This window comes from Ceratotherium simum, chromosome 38 (assembly GCF_057802395.1).
Source record: "Ceratotherium simum simum isolate JZ-2026a chromosome 38, ASM5780239v1, whole genome shotgun sequence".
NCBI lineage: Eukaryota > Metazoa > Chordata > Mammalia > Perissodactyla > Rhinocerotidae > Ceratotherium > Ceratotherium simum.
The window spans coordinates 2,164,156-2,178,857 of NC_141937.1; the positions used below are offsets into that span (position 1 = coordinate 2,164,156).

Sequence of the window (14,702 nt, forward strand, 5' to 3'; positions counted from 1 at the left end):
ACCCAGATCTGCATTCCGGGCCCAGGCGCCCCCCCCCACCCCCCATTCCGAGGTCTCCTCATGGGGCCTGGGCTGAGGCACTGTCCCGCACTCTGACTCAGTCTTTTTTCACTCTGCCCCCTGCCCCGTCTACGGAAAGGTGGAGGAAACCTTCTGTGCAGGGATCCTCACACCAGTGAGAGAGTTCTCACTGCTGCTCTGCTCATTACCTGACCTGCACCTGGGTGCATGCCCTGGGGAAAGCGGAGCCCTGGGGTCACGCCCTTTCCTTGCGTCTCTTGACTGTAGTGGCAGGTAAGTAAATAAGGGTGTGACTGGGACCTTCAGTCTGGCTCCTTGTCCTAACTGCCCACAGACACTGGCAGCCCCACAAGGCCAGAGGCCAGGCAGAGGGGAGGGCAAGGAAGTGCCCGAGCGGGGCCTCACTGTCCTTTACACATCAGGACACAGTGCCAGAGACAGAGGATCAGACATTTGCCTAAAGCAGACTTGAATCTACAGAAAACTGGCAGTTTTGTATTGAAAGAGATTATTGTTTTTAAGCTGGAAAAGATGGAGACGCTGATAAATGGTAGCCCCTACCACCCCACAGATGAGACTTCCAAATCTCAAGTAAGATAGGTATTTGAAATAAGATTTTACATTTATACATAGCAGAAAATATAGAGGCTAAATTTTTCCTGTATATCCGAGGTGGGGTAATTTTTTATCCTAATAATTTTTTTCCCAAAAGTGAGCATTTGATTCAGTTGATAAGCAAAGAGGAAAAGAGTCTATGGCTGATACCTTCCCTTTCACATCTCCAAATGTTTTGAGTTGTAGGTCCATTATATTACAACAGTCTGAAAATATGGCCCATGAGCATGAGCACTCCTTATCAGAAGGAGTCAGCAGGAATTCTGGACTGTGAGCTCGCCTCAGAGGCTCTGGACTACCCTCTGGCCCATCCTGGGGGACCCCATGTGACTCAGTGCATCAGAGCCAGACTACCGTGCCCTGGACAACCCCTTCCATCCATATCCTATAAGGCTCGGCTCTTCCAGCTGACTCCTAACCCGAATCCCACCTTAGTCCCAGGTTCTTCTAATCCAGTCTACACACCACACCACCCCTGACATGGCTCCTAAAATGCCAGTTGCATCATGTCCCTCTCTGTTGCAAACCCTCTCATTTCTCTGTGGTGCCTACAAGATACAAGCGCAGACTCCTCCACCTGCCAACCAAGGGTTTTTACAATTAATTAAACCTCACTTTCTTTACTCAACTCTCCCTAGCAGTGCAGGTCTCCAGCTATCCACGTATGGTGTACACAATACTTGTTTGTTCTATCCTTGCTCGATGTCACTCCCACCCACAACACGCCTCTCTTATTCTTTTGTATTCAAGGCTAGCTGAAACTGTAACTTCCTTCACAATGCCCTCCACTAACAGTGGTCCAGCAGTCAAGACCTACTGGAACTACCTACAGCGCAGGTGAAGAGTGCAGTTTCCTAAGGTCCCCTGCATACCCACTGGGAGGGAGCACCTGGAGACTGAAGAAATCTGCCCGGGTAACAGGGCACCCAGTGATTCTTACGTGCACTAATGCTTGAGAAAGGTGTCTAATGCCCGCTGTGATGAGGCGATAGATCCGTTTCCCGTTTCAAACTAAGCTAAGCCATTTTCTCCTGTGCCAAGGTTTTCCTGCCCATTGGAGCTACTCCAGTTTGGACCACGCCTTCACATTGTTTCCTGATGAGCACCATCTGCTCCATCTCCAGGGATCACTCATTCTCGCTCCATTTTCAGAGCAGATCACCCCTCAGCTAATTGAGCCTGAGCACAGTGGTTTCATTCATGTAACACCATTCCTCTCCCCCTCGCAGAAACAAACCTGAACACGCACTTCATCCACTGGCGGTGAAGAACTCCCACACGCCTCACCTCTGCCCGACTAGTGACTGGAGGGTTAAGGAGGAGGTGTGGAAACTCTCTCATTACTAATTCTGTCTTACCTTTGCTGCAACAATGCTAAGGCCCATTCCATTCTGCTTTTTTAGGGTCACAGTGATTATTTCAGGTTCTTTCCTCAGAGGTTGAGCCTAAAAGATGAAAACGAAGGTTTATGTTATGGCTGAATGGAGGTTTATTTTATGGCCGAAATTTAAGTGCTTCTGTATGATTAGACAACTCATGATCTATCTAGTCAATCATATCCACTATGGTAAATGGGGAGAAAAAAACAGGAGAGTGGGAAAGGAAATAGCAAAAAAAGTCATTTACTATAGATACTCTTCAGGTATTCATCTGGTAAAGTAATTATTAATACTGTTGACTCGAGAGTCTTAAGATGAATCTAGTCATAAATGGTATTTAAAGAACTTCATTTATAAAACAAAACTAAACTTCCATTACCATCAGGTTTAGAAAAACCTGATCATAAGACAAAATTAAATTTTTACTTTATTATCTTTCAGAATAAATTACTAGGTGTTTTTTAAAGAAAAAAATTTAACTTATTTTACACTATCTATGGGGAAGATAGCAAAAAACAGTTATAACAAAGATGATCTAACATCTTTGTCTCCTGGGAAAATGCAAGTCATTTTATCTTAAATAGTAAAAATAAAGCAGCCACAAATTCAGGCAGCCGTATTCCAAGTACTCCCTTGTCATGTAAAGCCCACTTGGCTGGGTAACAAACCTGGAGTGACTGAGTTATGGCCCCATAAGGCAGGTCAGTTCTTGAACAGATCCATAAAGGAATGAGAAAGTGATCTTATCCACTGAAGTTACATGTTATATACATGTCATACTTCATACGAAAGAGTCAACAAAATTAAAGAAGAAAATGCCCAATGCATAAGCACTAAAGGAGAATTTAATTAATACACATGTATGAGGGCACACTGCCAAGAAGTGACCATTATACACAGGGCTTATTAATTTAGAACCAAAATCTGTGAGAGAATATTTTAAGGGAAATAAATTAGATTAGGTGACAATAGAATTTTTTTTTTTAATCAAGACCTGAAATCTCCTGAGGGATCTGTGAATAAATTAGAAAGATAAAGACTCAGTGATTCTATCCAAGAAGGTACTTGTTTTTATACATCTGGGAATTAGAAATTGCTGCTATTACTTGGGATTTGACAAACAACAACTAGTGAGGTCAATAAAAAGCATTAGAGGCACATTCACTGTATCAGAAGTGATCATCTATTTGTAATAGCACAATCACCAACTAAATTTTTGGAGAGGGATCTGACACATGTTCAAATCTAAACTGTGCTACTAAGCCAAAATAAATTACTTTGAATTTAATATACAAAACATACCTCCCATTCTTCATCTTACGTTAAGTACTGCCACCTTACATAACCTATGTTTTCTTAGAAATTAGGCATGTAATAGGCACACTGTTTTGACTGACTACTAATTAATAATTTAGGACAGCACAAGAAAGTCTCTGAAGCTTCAGAAGACTTTTGGTTGTTTTTCATAGACCAGAATCTCTAAATCTTGGCCCAGGCACACTGGTCTCTTTCCATGCCTTCTGGGGACAGGCGGACAGGTGACTAACGGCCACATCCAATCACACTTATTACAACAACCCTTCTCCACAGTAACCGTGACAAACCTGTGGTCACATCTGCTCGCTCCTTTGAACCCTTAAGTGGCTTAAGAGATGAAAATGGTAATTACAGAAAAATATTTAAGGTAAATGAAACTGAACAAAAAAGTTCAAAAAGGAAAAGATTCATTTGTTTATATACTTCCTGGACTCATCTGTTAAACAAAGATATGCTAGTATATGTAGTACGAGACAACTTTGATCTGGTGTCACTTTCTAAGGCATGGAAAAGCATCCTTTCTTGTTTAAATTTCTGTATGAAGCAAAGCAGAATTTCCCTTAAAAATGTATGAAGCTAGTAAATATTGGGATTGATCACTCTTTCAAAAGACATAAAATATTAGTAAATTGATTTGATACATTTTAAGACAAAGTAGAACCAACTATAGAAAGAAGATATTTTTACCAAAGAAACACATTTTCTAATGAAATCTGTTAAGGCTACCATATTAACATATTTTTAAAATATGTATTACCATTAAGGCTGGTATAAGTGAGTATAAATATTCTTTACTTTAAAAAGTACCATTTGTTTATAGACAAAACTGTATAGACATGGCCTGAAAATAAAAATATATACACAAAATTCATGGGTCTAAGATTTTTTAATAAAACTGGTATTTAAAGGTGATTTAAAATTTTTTTAACACAACAATGTTCACTGTAAGCAAGGAACGAATTTGCATCAAATTTTCAAATCATAAGGAATACATTTCTTTTACTAGCCCATCTATCATCCTCATAATACTTGCCAGTTCTGTGTTCTCACGCATAAGGTGACTTTCATAATCTGCACCTTCAAAATATATTGTCCAAGTACCTGGTGAACGTGCATGAGGAATTAACCTGCAAAATCCTGAGGAGAAAACAGGCAAATTATAAGACTGAAAAGCACACTATGTCAGACACACAATCTTCAACAAAGGAAGCAACATACAGTATCAATTGTTTAATATCTAATGACAATATTTATTTTTCTTACTCTACACCTTTACTCCCTCTGAAAATTGAATTTTCAGACATTTAAAATCATGTATTTATTTTGGTCCAATGGAATTTCAACACCAAGCAGAAAAGTGAAATGGTCTCCCCCTCTTCTTTATTCCGAAGTACTTTTTTTCTTACTTCTATGAGAAATTACTGAATTGCATTCTAATTACTTCTTTGCAGATCTGTCTACTCCACTCGACTAAGAGTTCCTCAATAATATTCAGAATATCTCTTTAACAGAGACGGGAAAGAGGGACCAGAGAATGACAGTAACATGGATGTCTGCCTCACTATCAGACAGAGAGTTCTATGACATGATTTGACTTGTCTAGCAATTCTGGGGTAGGATGGGCCCCTTCTCATTACTCTTTGTCCAAATTTTCTGACAAGTCATACTTACTGAAAGTTCTCAGAAATAAATTTTAGAATCATTTTACAATGTTTTAAAGAGCATCTTTGATATTTTCATCAGGGACAAATGACATCTTTACAAAACTAAGCCTTTCGATTCAAAATATGTCATTCTTCATTTAGTCAGATCTTACTTTGAGCTTCTCAGAAATTTTTTGACAAAGTCATATCACACAGGCCTTGCACAATTCTTGTCAAGTTTTCTCCAAAGTGGTCCTACTATTATCAGCACCAAACAACTATGAAGAGCACACCCGTGTGTCATACACTGTATGACACGTTAGCATTCAGTCTCAGTGAATCCTGATGACCTGGGTACCGGTTAGGGGGTCTTAGATAGCATCAGCTGGTATTCTCATCTACTCTAGTATTCCACCAGTAAGGATAATTTTGGCTATTATTTTTGGACACTTACAAAGTTGTTTGTGGTAGAGGGAAAAGGAGATGTCACATATATATGTTTAGTTAAAATAAGGATATAAATTAATTTTATTAGTTTTAGTTCTTTAAAAAAAAATCACTGTCTCAATTAGTTTCATTAAAATATAACCTACAATTTATTTCTCTTTCCCGTTTTAGGGAATCATAATTATCGTGGTTTTGAAATTTCAAAAGTTGTCATTTATTTTCTTATTTTTTCAAATAGTCAAGTTTCTATAACAAGACTAGACCGTACTGCAAGCAGACAGTTTGCTTTCTTCGCTTACGGAATGCATCTCAGATCAGGTATGAGTCCATGCCGGTTTTATAGCCTTCTCTCAGAGAAATGTATTATATGAGAAAAACAAAAGGAAGATAAATTGAGAGCACCTAGTAGTTCTTTATTTGGCTTACAGAGAATTGAATGTGAAGAATTAAAAACACTGATCTCATAAAAGAAAACATCCAACTCTTTGTAAGTCTTTTAAAGGCACCGCTGTACTAGGCTACATTATCATCTAACACACAAGAAATAACATGGTGATGTCAAGACCATGATGAAATACCACCTATGACCTAAAATGAATTATTCAAGGGAGCCTAAGAGGGGTCACAAAGAAAGCTTCACCATCAAGTCAAGACCTCACTATTCCCAACTGGGCCAGTATCTACTCTACAGCACATATTACAAGACTGACAGCTGTGTACACACCACAAACTGTACATATTTGGAAAATGCTAGTAAATGTGTCTCCCCACACGTTTATTCACAAGGTATGAATGAAGAAAAGCAGCGGGCAAGCACGCAGCAGGCCCGGTCAGTGCCGAGGAGCCAGAGAAGGAGAAGCACGCTGAGCCCGTCCTTCAGGACTCACTGAGAAGGAGGGCAGGTGTGGAAACACACTCCAAACGCTGTCACAAAGTATCACAGAAGAACCCAGGACTCACTCATGGGGAAGGTGGCTAAGTGTTGGAAAGAGGCTGAGGTTTTCTGATGACAGGATGTCTGAGTGGAATTTAAGAAAATAACTTAAAGTGTGTAAGTTCAAATGGAGGAATAGGTACGAAGGTAACAGCATGGATATACAACCCACGGTTCAAGGTTAATAACATGCGTAGCGTGTAGATTCAAGGCGGGGAACTAAGACTGGAGAGAGACAATGGCATGCTCAACAGTTTGGTCTATTTTAACCTTGCAGGTGATAGGGGAAGAGTTTAGAGCAGGAGAGCCCAAGACAAAGGCTGGTTTTAAAAGACCTGAAGCCAGTGTGGAGGGCTGAAAGGAAGAATGGGAGAACTGGGCAAAGAAGCCTGTCAGAAGGCTGTTCCTACAATCAACACCTGCGGGAGAGAAGTTTCTCAGAAGTAAAAGCGTGTTTCAGATGTGTGAGATGTGGTGCGCATGTGGAGGGACACCTTTAAGCAGCCTCGTGGCAGCTGCTGCCCCTGGGTCCACCACCGTCCTGGGGCTGGCATGAGGCCCTTGTGGGGTCAGGGACCAGTTCAGGCCCCTAGTGGGATGTGGGGCTCTTCTGTGTCTCCCCGAGTCTCCTGGCTGGGGGACTCCCACTGCCTGACTGAAACTTTCTTAGAAAAGCACTGCAGCCCTGTCCCCTTCCCTCCCCATCATCACAGATGTCAGCCCTGAACCAGGGCTGAGGCTCTCTGTGCCCACTCCTGCCCTGCTCCTTTATCTCTCATCCACGGTTCCTTTAAGAACCACTCCCACCCTGCCTCCGCTTCTCTGAGGGGAGCATTGAGAGCTGAGAACAGTCAGCTATCCCGGGAGGACAGCCACATTCGCAGTTGTACAAACACATGTCATTATAAGAAGGAGCCTTTGTAAAACGAACTTTTGAAACCAGCAAAACCTTTGAAAATATAAAAGCCTATTTATTGCAGTGTGTGAAATATTCATTGAAATTAAAAATCATACTCACTAAGTTTATATACCTATGGACATAAAACCTTCCTTTCCTATTATTATTTTTGTTTAAACTAACAAAATGGTCTATTTTGGTCTATTTTTCTACTCACCTGAGCTCCATTATTACAAAAAAGTAGCAGACTGGGACTGAAATTTGGTCTAACTTAACAGCTCATGCTTCAGGTATAATCGTGGTATTTTCAACAACATACATCAACATGAAAATGTAAAAAAGGTGTATAGTAAAACTGGGACCATGAGTTACACTTGCATAAAACCTGCTGGAGTGGGTTTACTAGCACACACGCGGGTGCCAGTGTGGCGCTGGTGGTGCAGCAGTCACAGAGACTCACTCTGTGCCGCAGTTCTAAGTACTCGACAGGCAACCCACTCAATTCTCACAACACCCGTTTTACAGACGAGAAATCACAGGAGACAGAGTACGCATCAGAACTTAGGCTTTCAGTTCCAAAGCTCAGGCTGTTCTTAACTATTCTCCCTGGTGGTACCGACATAAAGTTATAGTGCAGTTCTGGACCATGACTGCAGTGACTAGGCTCACACAAAACCAAGCAGGGAGGAGCAATAATAGGGCCTTCCTACCAGCCCAGGTGGAAAGGTAATCACAACACAAAGTGCACAGAGCACGTGCTCACAGGAGGGCTGCAGCACACCCACAAGAACTCTGTGTCTGGACATTTCTGGTCCTGTGTCACCATGAAATGCTTACTTCCAAGTCAATGGAACACAGGCTTCTCCAGAAGCACACGAGGTGCACTCAACCCGAATGGATTGCCATATAAGAATACATAATTAGTCAAATGCTCACTTTAACCCAGGTCACGGTTCAGACTTTAGGTAGGGTGACTATTTACCTCTCTGGCACAAAGGGTCTAAAAATTCTTGCAAACCATTTGGAATGTTTCTGACAACATCACAAGAATAGCCGTCTTCTGGCAAAAGAAAAGGCAGCTGCAGATCAGGGTCCTCTTCCAGCTGTACTTCCCTCCCATCACTGCGTGCCAGTTCATCAGCTGTATTTTCAGCCATAGCCACTACGTTTTCTATCAGATCCTGGTTAAAATATAAACACAAAATTAAAAAGAGATGCTGAATGACTGGTGCAGTTGACCAATAATTATCCAAGAAAACATTTAATCATTTGTAGTGTGGTTACATACATAATGCAGGGCTACAGAAGAAGAACAAATTTATCAATATATTCAAAATCGGTTTGTAAAGCAACAAAATGCTAGCAGAGCACACACTTTTACTATATGAACCAAGATGTTGTTAATTGCAAATAATTTGCAGCTTTAAACAGAAACTGTTCAATCACAAGAAAACGGATTTTTTCCCTTTTCGAAAGTAATCATTTTTTCCTTGCACAATTCTTTAATACCCAGTGGTTAATAACCCTATTTTGGTAAAATGTTTAATGACAGGAAAAATCGCACACAACGTTAAACGTAAAAATCAGGATAAAAATATCTATCCCCAGCCTATACAGAGGTTATTCCTGAATTATGGGTTTATGGGTGATTTCTGTTTAATAACTTTTTACTAATATATAATATACATACAGGAAAGTTCACAAATCCTAACTGTACAGCTCAATAAAGTGAACACACCAGCTCAACTACCACCCAGTTCAAGGAACTGAACACCACACCCGAGAAGCCGCCCCTTCTGACCTTCTCCTTCTTCCCTAACGTCACCACTACCCAGGCTTCAAACACCAGAGTCCTCCTGTCTGTTCTTGAAAGTCACACAGACAGAAAAAGTGTGTATATCTTACATCTGATTTCTTTTGTGTAAATGCTGTCATCACACCCATCCAAGTTGTTGTGTCGCTATAATCCAGCTTTCCCTGCAGTGCAGCACTCCTTACGTGACTATGACACAATTTATCTATACACTGTACTGTGGGTGGACATGTGGCGATTTCCAATTGTTGGCTATTTTGTACATTTCTTTTGTAGGCAGAAACTTAATCCTGGAGGTCAATCCATCCATCTGATTAACTTACCTCTCTACCTAATTCTAATTCTCTAATTCTCAGTTCTAATTTTCAAAACACCTGTATCAAGCTTGTTTTATTTACTTGTGATGGTAGTGTCCCCAGCACTTCTCACTTTATAAATAACACACTGTAGTAGACACTGTGGACTGGGTTTCTCACCCTCCGTTCCTTCTAGTATGAGACGTAGGAACGCCCACATCCCAGACTCTGTTGTGGATGAGAATCTGGACTTGACCAGTCAGAGGCCTCCACACAGTCTGGGAGGCAGCTGTGCAGGGAGGCCCTCTTGCTGCTACTGCTGCTGACAGGCAACATGAGGATGTGACTCGGCACTCAGCCCCCACGATGTGAGGGCTCCTGTGACTGTGGCAGCGGCTTTCCGGCCTCTGGGTCTCAGGTCATAGCAGTGTGCCCAGGAACCTGAGAGATCTGGGAAACTTCTGAACTTCCTTTCTTCCGTCCTTCCAATGATTTTTCCAAGAACCTAATTACCTGAATTAAGTCCCATTCTACTTATAATGCTTGTGTACTTTCTACTTCTTGTACTGAACGCTAACTCAGACATCAACAGCAAAAATGATCTTGTAAGATGATTAAGTAAATTAGCTTATTTATTAAAGAAATAAGGTAACTTATTGAATAAGTTTTCCTCTTTTTCCATCCCAAGTTCCCTACACAAACATGTCCCACACTGTGTGGTAGCGTGGGGCCACTCACTTACCGCGGGGATAAAAGGCTCGTCGGGTGCACAGTGATAATTCTGTAGTAAGGCTTGAAGCTGTAGTGAATTTAACTTAAAGCAGGTGCTGTTTATATTTGGAATGTCATCAGGTGCATACTTATCCATTGTAAGTAAAGTGGTTGCCTATTTAAAGGAATAAATGACATGAAATATCATAATTCAAAAGTATTTCATAAACATTCCCCTTTATGTAACATTTGTAAAACTGTAATAACTTGCTAATTTCATTTTGAAATACAGGAAGTTTTTAAGGAAACACACTTTCATTAACTATATACATTAAATTGAACTAAAAGCATTGTCTAGTAAAGGTTTTTAGACAGCCTCTTAATTTTACTAAAATATATACATATAATCAAATTCCATTATTTATGTTCATAAAGCACTTAAAAAATTCTCTTAGAAACTTCAGACATTTACATAACCACTCAGATTACCAATTACTGGGGTCTGAAACCATTCAGATTACCAATTACTGGGGTCTGAATAAAATTTCACTGTAATGACCTTTTTTTTAACTAGCTTACTCAATCAAAGCATTTTTAAATTGGAATTTATCTTTCAGTATGAAGCTTTATGAAATATACCTTACTGATCTCAAAAAAGAGGACCCTTTAAGGACATATACTCTACTGGTTACCACCTGCTATGGGCTGAATTGTGTCCCCCAAAATTCATATGTTGAAGTCCTAACCCTCTGTACCTCAGAATGTGGCCTTATTTGGAGAGAGGGTCTTAACAGAAGTAATCAAGTTAAAATGAGGTCAGTAGGTCTAATAGGACTGATGATCTTACCAAAAGTGGGCATGTGGACCCGGACGTGCACACAGGGAGAATGTCCCGTGAAGATAAAAGCAGAGATCGGGGTGACACAACTGCAAGCCCAGGAACACCAAAGATGCCAGCAACTACCAGCAGCTAACAGAGAGGCTCCCTCACAGCCCCCAGAGGGAGCCAACCCTGCCCACACCTTATCTTGGACTTCTGGCCTCCAGAACTGAGAGACAATAAATTTCTACTGTTTAAAACAAGCCACTAAGTTTGTTGTACTTTGTTATAGTGACCCAGGCAAATACACCATTGTTTCATTATCTGTACATATGAAAAACCCCAAAGGGGGGATGTGGAGGTTTTGCTGAGTCCAAGTTCTTAACCATGACAGAATTAGAGACATTTACAATGAAGTACATGCACTGTGGGGAAGTGAGATTCAGTGCCACCCACCTGCACTATCCTGCTGAGGTGGCAATCGGCTGCCAGCTCTAATCCCTGCTTCTCTGCCCACGCTTCAACGTGTCCTAGCTGCTGGCGGATGATTGCCCCCCAGTAGTGAGAGCACAGTCCTGACTCAGGGTCAGTTACCAATCTGTTGAAGAGCCACATATTGATAAAATGGAAGAGCTGCGAGAAGAGCTGGATGGTCAGGGCAGCATTGACTCTGCAGCGCCGCAGCAAAGACATCGCTCCCGTGAGCGTGTGCAAAACATCATCTATGCAGAAATACAGGACGAAGAGACAGGGTACCAAATGTCATTCAGGAAGAGTCTTTTGAATTAGCAGTAAATTTAGATAATGGTAGTAATAATACCTATTGGTATTGGTAATAATACCTATATGGTAATGATAATACCTATTTAATCACTTTTAAAATACCAATCTCATTCAAATAGGAAACAGTGATGCGGTCTTAAACTACACAGAGATATTAACTAACTATACTTATTTAACATTTAAGTTCACCCCAAGAGACTTTTCGAAAAAGTATGACCAGTAGGACACACCAAAATGAGAACTATGCTTCAACAAAACATATGGTGGTTACAATTTGTTCTTTTAAAGGATGTCAAATCCAATAGGACATCTCATTTATTTTTAAAATATCTCCCTCTTACATATATTAAATATTAAAATGAAGTTATATAGGAGGGAGAGAAGGAGGTTAGGAAGGAAGGGAGGAAGAAGAAAAAGAATATCCTAACCTATTTTTGGTCTTTGCAGACTGTTCTCTTCAGGGTCATCCAGAAAGGCTGGCATGTAATTATTCAGTTCTGATTGAAGACAGTGAACCAGATACCTGAAAATATGTAAATAATTGCATTAATCTTGGCATGACACGTTGCTATTGTCAAACATGATATCACATGCAAAACAATCTGTACTGTTTAGAAATATTTTCCACTTAAAAAATATAATAGTTTTATTCTCAGGATTCTTGAAAGATAGCTCATTGAACTCAATTTATTAAATCAACAAATTTTGCATATGGTTATTTATGCTTCTTGATATTCATCTTTAATTAGAGCAAATAAAAACCTTTAAAATTAGTTTTGAAAATTTACAAAGACAACATATGATTTAAATCTTTATAGAATAGTGTCATCTCCAAAAACGTGTTCCTTACTTAAACGCCATTTGAACCAAGTGTGCTAAAACGTCTTGGGCATCCAGTGTGATTCGACTGAGATCTCGGTCCTGCTTGATGAAGTTGAGAAGTTCAGACGCATTTGCCATCCAGAAAGCAAGAGCCCCTGCAATATTCTTCTGTTTCTGTAGACAGAACACATTTCCATAAGCAACCACAGGACAAACCAAAGTAACAGAAATAAAAAGGAATGCTCTTGAAAAGCTGCTGAAGATAGACCAGTACCTTCCCATTCTCACCAAGGTATTTACCACAGATACCAGATATGTGCAAAGGAATTTGGGTGCATGCACAGCAATGGAAAACAAACAACCACTGCAGCTTCTTCTTAGGATTCAGGTATAGACATATGGATCTAATTAGCTACAATTTATGTTGTCAGTGGAGAAATGGAGATATCAAATAGTACAAGGCCAAATTGGAGACTGTGCATTATCTGGTAATCTGTGAAGTATACACACATGTATCCATGGTTACCCACAGCCACCCTGATACTCGTAGTCACCGGCTTGGACAGCAAGCAACTCGGTATCAAGTACTGATCTATCGCATCATCTCCCGACCACATGTGCAGGCCAGGCAACCTCAGATGAGATCCAAAGAATAGGAACCAAGGATAAACAATAAAGAGAAGAAACAGAACTTTGGTCATTTCATATCCACACTGAAGTGCATTAAGCAGAAATTATGAAATGCTGATAAAGGTTGCACAGTCAAAAAAGGATTTTAGTACTGCATGTTTCAGTTGCTGAATGAGTGTTATGAACTGTTCAGTCCAGTTGTAGTATCGTATTTTGACATGGAAGCAGCATGAGAAACTCAGCTAAGCCAACATAGCTAGGATCAGTTCCCAGCAGTATGTCCTACCTGATCAACCTGGTCTACTTCCTGCAGAAAAACAGACGAGGGGAAATCAAGCAGAACGAGAGAAAGAAACTTGTAAACAATCATGATAGTTTAAAAAAATCAAAACACTAATATGAAGGTACGACATGAAGGTACAACATTTAGTTATGTTATTCCCAAAGTACATATTCATTTATGGCTCTGAAGCAGTTTTGGAAGTGACATAAAGGATTAGTTTTATGTTCTTAACACTGGCACAATAACTAAGTGAATTCCTAGAGAGTTTATAAAGATGTTACAATAAACACATGAACATACTGATCTCTTTAAAAGATTTACAAAGGAAGGACTTCTTAATGTCTTTTAATGATATTGTGTGTTTGACTACTTAAAAGTACATAAAGATGAGCTATTCCCCTGGATTATTTAATAAGAATGAAAGAGACAGGAAAGACCAACAGAAACAATAAAAATAAAAGTTGAGAATTTAAAAATGTATAAAAAACTTTTACCTATACTAAAAAGGAGTAAATTGTTTTCTGAAAATAGGTTTTTACAAATTAAAGAATTTAAATTATTCACTACTGCAGTTTTTTCCTAAAACTTTAAGATTCCTCCAATCACATACTAAACCTAAATCTGAAGTTTAAAAGACTTGTTTTGATAATGGTGATTTCACTAACTAGTTTAAATTCAATAAGGAAAAGTCTCTCAAAAGTAGTTTGATGATAGGAGTTCCATAATTTGAAATAGGCTTTAGAAATCCAAACATGATGGAAGACAGACAATGGCTCTGAATGAACACTGAAAAGGAAATCCACGTTTGTTTATAAAATAATAAGAGTGACAAAATGGTATACAAATGGCTTTCCTTTTTATCTATTTCTTCACTTGGGTAAAAGAATAAAAAACCCACCAAATTCATATGCTAACCACTCAAACATAAAAGAAACATTTCTTGAAAAATTCTGGCCTTTTAAAACAATTCTGAGGGAATTAAAAGATTAGTTTGCCTCAACCTATCCTGACAGGAGAAAAAACCACCAAACCATCTAATCATGTTACTTAACATCACAAAACTAGAGTGTTATAGCTTGAATAACAGTACTGATAAGTGATTTAGGAAAAATTTTTAAAGATTTGTAAACTTAACTTTAAGGACTTGAAAGATTAAATCTTCAAATTATCTGAAGGTCGGAAAACTAGTACACCAATTTTATCAACTATAGATAGAAAGTACTTAAAGGAAATAAATCATTCTACCAAGAGAATGCCCTTACTTCCCGAATTTCTAAACAGGTCTATGAA

The 14,702-nt window shown here is 39.5% G+C and overlaps 1 protein-coding gene across 9 annotated transcripts in view; it reads right to left on the reverse strand.

Annotated features, from left to right (window-relative positions):
• Positions 1-14,702, reverse strand: part of AFDN (afadin, adherens junction formation factor) — a 141,558-nt gene that overhangs the window by 40,694 nt on the left and 86,162 nt on the right. For all 9 annotated transcript variants that reach the window (XM_087425015.1, XM_087425013.1, XM_087425012.1 and 6 more), the window contains 7 exons: positions 12,528-12,673; positions 12,106-12,200; positions 11,351-11,616; positions 10,106-10,249; positions 8,237-8,435; positions 4,366-4,469; positions 1,995-2,081 (listed from right to left, as the gene is read on the reverse strand). In XM_087425015.1, coding sequence (XP_087281141.1) covers positions 1,995-2,081; positions 4,366-4,469; positions 8,237-8,435; positions 10,106-10,249; positions 11,351-11,616; positions 12,106-12,200; positions 12,528-12,673 — 1,041 coding nt within the window. The remainder of the gene's footprint in view (positions 1-1,994; positions 2,082-4,365; positions 4,470-8,236; positions 8,436-10,105; positions 10,250-11,350; positions 11,617-12,105; positions 12,201-12,527; positions 12,674-14,702) is intronic.